The 1,894-nt window shown below is 40.9% G+C and overlaps 1 protein-coding gene across 1 annotated transcript; it reads right to left on the reverse strand.

Annotated features, from left to right (window-relative positions):
• Window positions 1-575: 575 nt before the first annotated feature.
• LOC125282277 (olfactory receptor 4C45-like) lies at window positions 576-1,499 on the reverse strand. The gene has a single exon (XM_048216582.1). It carries the CDS (start codon window positions 1,494-1,496, stop codon window positions 576-578), a length of 921 nt encoding a protein of 306 aa, XP_048072539.1. The 5' UTR covers window positions 1,497-1,499.
• Window positions 1,500-1,894: the final 395 nt, after the last annotated feature.

Below are 1,894 nucleotides of genomic sequence, written 5' to 3' on the forward strand. Positions count from 1 at the left end.
CTGACCCCTTGCTGAGTGGGGACCCTGACATGGGGATAGATCCAAGGACGCTGAGATCATAACCTGAGCCTAAATCAGACACTTAAGCAACTGAGCCACCCAGGTGCCCCTTCTCTTTTAAATTAAAACTACATTCTAGCTGTAGCACCGGTTATAAAGACTGTTGAAAATATTGATGCAGAACTATTTCATACACAGAATCAGGGCAACATCATGACTTTTGTGGCCTGTTGCTCCTTTGTCTTGATGAGTCCTTGTCCATAAAATATATCGATGATTATATTTTGTGAATGAATTGTTATAATGATGTCTATAGTCCAAGTTGGATTTGGATTATGTTCTCTTTTTCTTCTTATTTTAAAAATATTAATCCATTTCAGGGGCTCCTAAAATTATTCTGGGCTCTAGGCACCATGCCTACTGTACCTTAAGGTGTACCCACAATATATGTGGTCCTGAAGAAAACTGATCCAGACCGGATAATTGACTATCCCAAGTTTAATCAACTAAGAAGGGGAATACATCTCTCTACACTATCACTAGATATTTTTATGTAAATATTCTAATCCCAAGATTCATTTATCACCAGTTTTTATTACTTGCCCCCAGAGTTTCTTCATGACATTTTTCACTTCTGCATTTCTGAGAGTGTAGATTAAAGGGTTCAACATGGGAGTTACTATGGTATAAAACACAGTCACAGCTTTGTCAGCAGGGAAGGAGGTTATGGGTCTCAGGTACAGGAATGAACAAGGTACAAAGAATAAGATGACAACAGTGACATGAGAAGCACAGGTAGACAGGGCTTTGCGACGCCCTTCGGAGCTATGGGTCCTCAGAGAGTACAGGATGACAATGTAAGAAGCAACTAGCATAGAGAAAATGAGGAAACATAGTGACCCACTGTTGGCAGCAATCAGGGGCCCCAAGGTGTCAGTGTCTGTACAGGCTAGTTCCAGGAGAGGTATTAAATCACACATAAAATGGTCAATGACATTGGGGCCACAGAATGCTAACTGCACCATGAACAAAACCTGGATCCCTCCATGAAGAAAACCTAACATCCCAGCCATTCCCAGCAAGAAAGCACAGACAGGTGGGCTCATGATGGTCATGTAATGTAAAGGCTTACAGATGGCGACATAGCGGTCATAGGCCATGACAGCCAATAGGATGATCTCAACCCCACCAAAGAAATGTTCAGCAAAGAGCTGAGTCATGCAGCCATTGAAGGATATGGTGTTCTTGTCAGAGATCAAGTCAAAGATTATTTTAGGTACAATGGAAGAAGAGTAGAAAGCATCTAAAATGGACAAGTAGGACAGAAAAAAGAACATGGGAGAACCCAGAGCTGGGCTGATGAAGATGGTGACCGAGATGAGCAGGTTACCTGTCAGTGTGATCAAGTAGGTGATTAGAAACACAGCAGATAAGAATTTCTGCAGCTGTGGGTTCTGGGTCAGGCCCAGCAGAATGAATTCTGTCACATTGCTCATCCTTTCCCTGGATTTAGCTTGGGTTATGTTCCTTCAGGGAAGATCAGATGGTCCATCTGGAAAGATCACAGATATTCTGAGTAGTATTTTTAATTCAGCAGCAAAATCTGGATCACCTCTTTATTCCTGGCCTCTGGGATTGATGGAACCACACCTTCCACTCACCTCAACCAATTTGGAGCTAGTTATAAAAAGGAATACAAAGAATTTATAAATTATCTTATTCATATCTCAAACACCAGAATAAAAGCAACGTTTTACTCTGATTGTTGACTTATAATTGACTTCCAAACTCTGGCTGTAAAACTTTACAGATGGCTTTCGTTCACTGTTTTCTGGGACAGATTTCATCAGTAACAATTATTTTGAAGTTATATTTGCCCATTGGCATGAATATT

The sequence above is a fragment of the Ursus arctos genome, unplaced genomic scaffold, assembly GCF_023065955.2.
Source record: "Ursus arctos isolate Adak ecotype North America unplaced genomic scaffold, UrsArc2.0 scaffold_23, whole genome shotgun sequence".
In the NCBI taxonomy this organism is placed as follows: domain Eukaryota; kingdom Metazoa; phylum Chordata; class Mammalia; order Carnivora; family Ursidae; genus Ursus; species Ursus arctos.

What these genes read in the sequence shown, in the direction of transcription:
- LOC125282277 (XM_048216582.1), bottom strand. Translation starts at nt 1,496, where the DNA reads ATGAGCAATGTGACAGAATTCATTCTGCTGGGCCTGACCCAGAACCCA.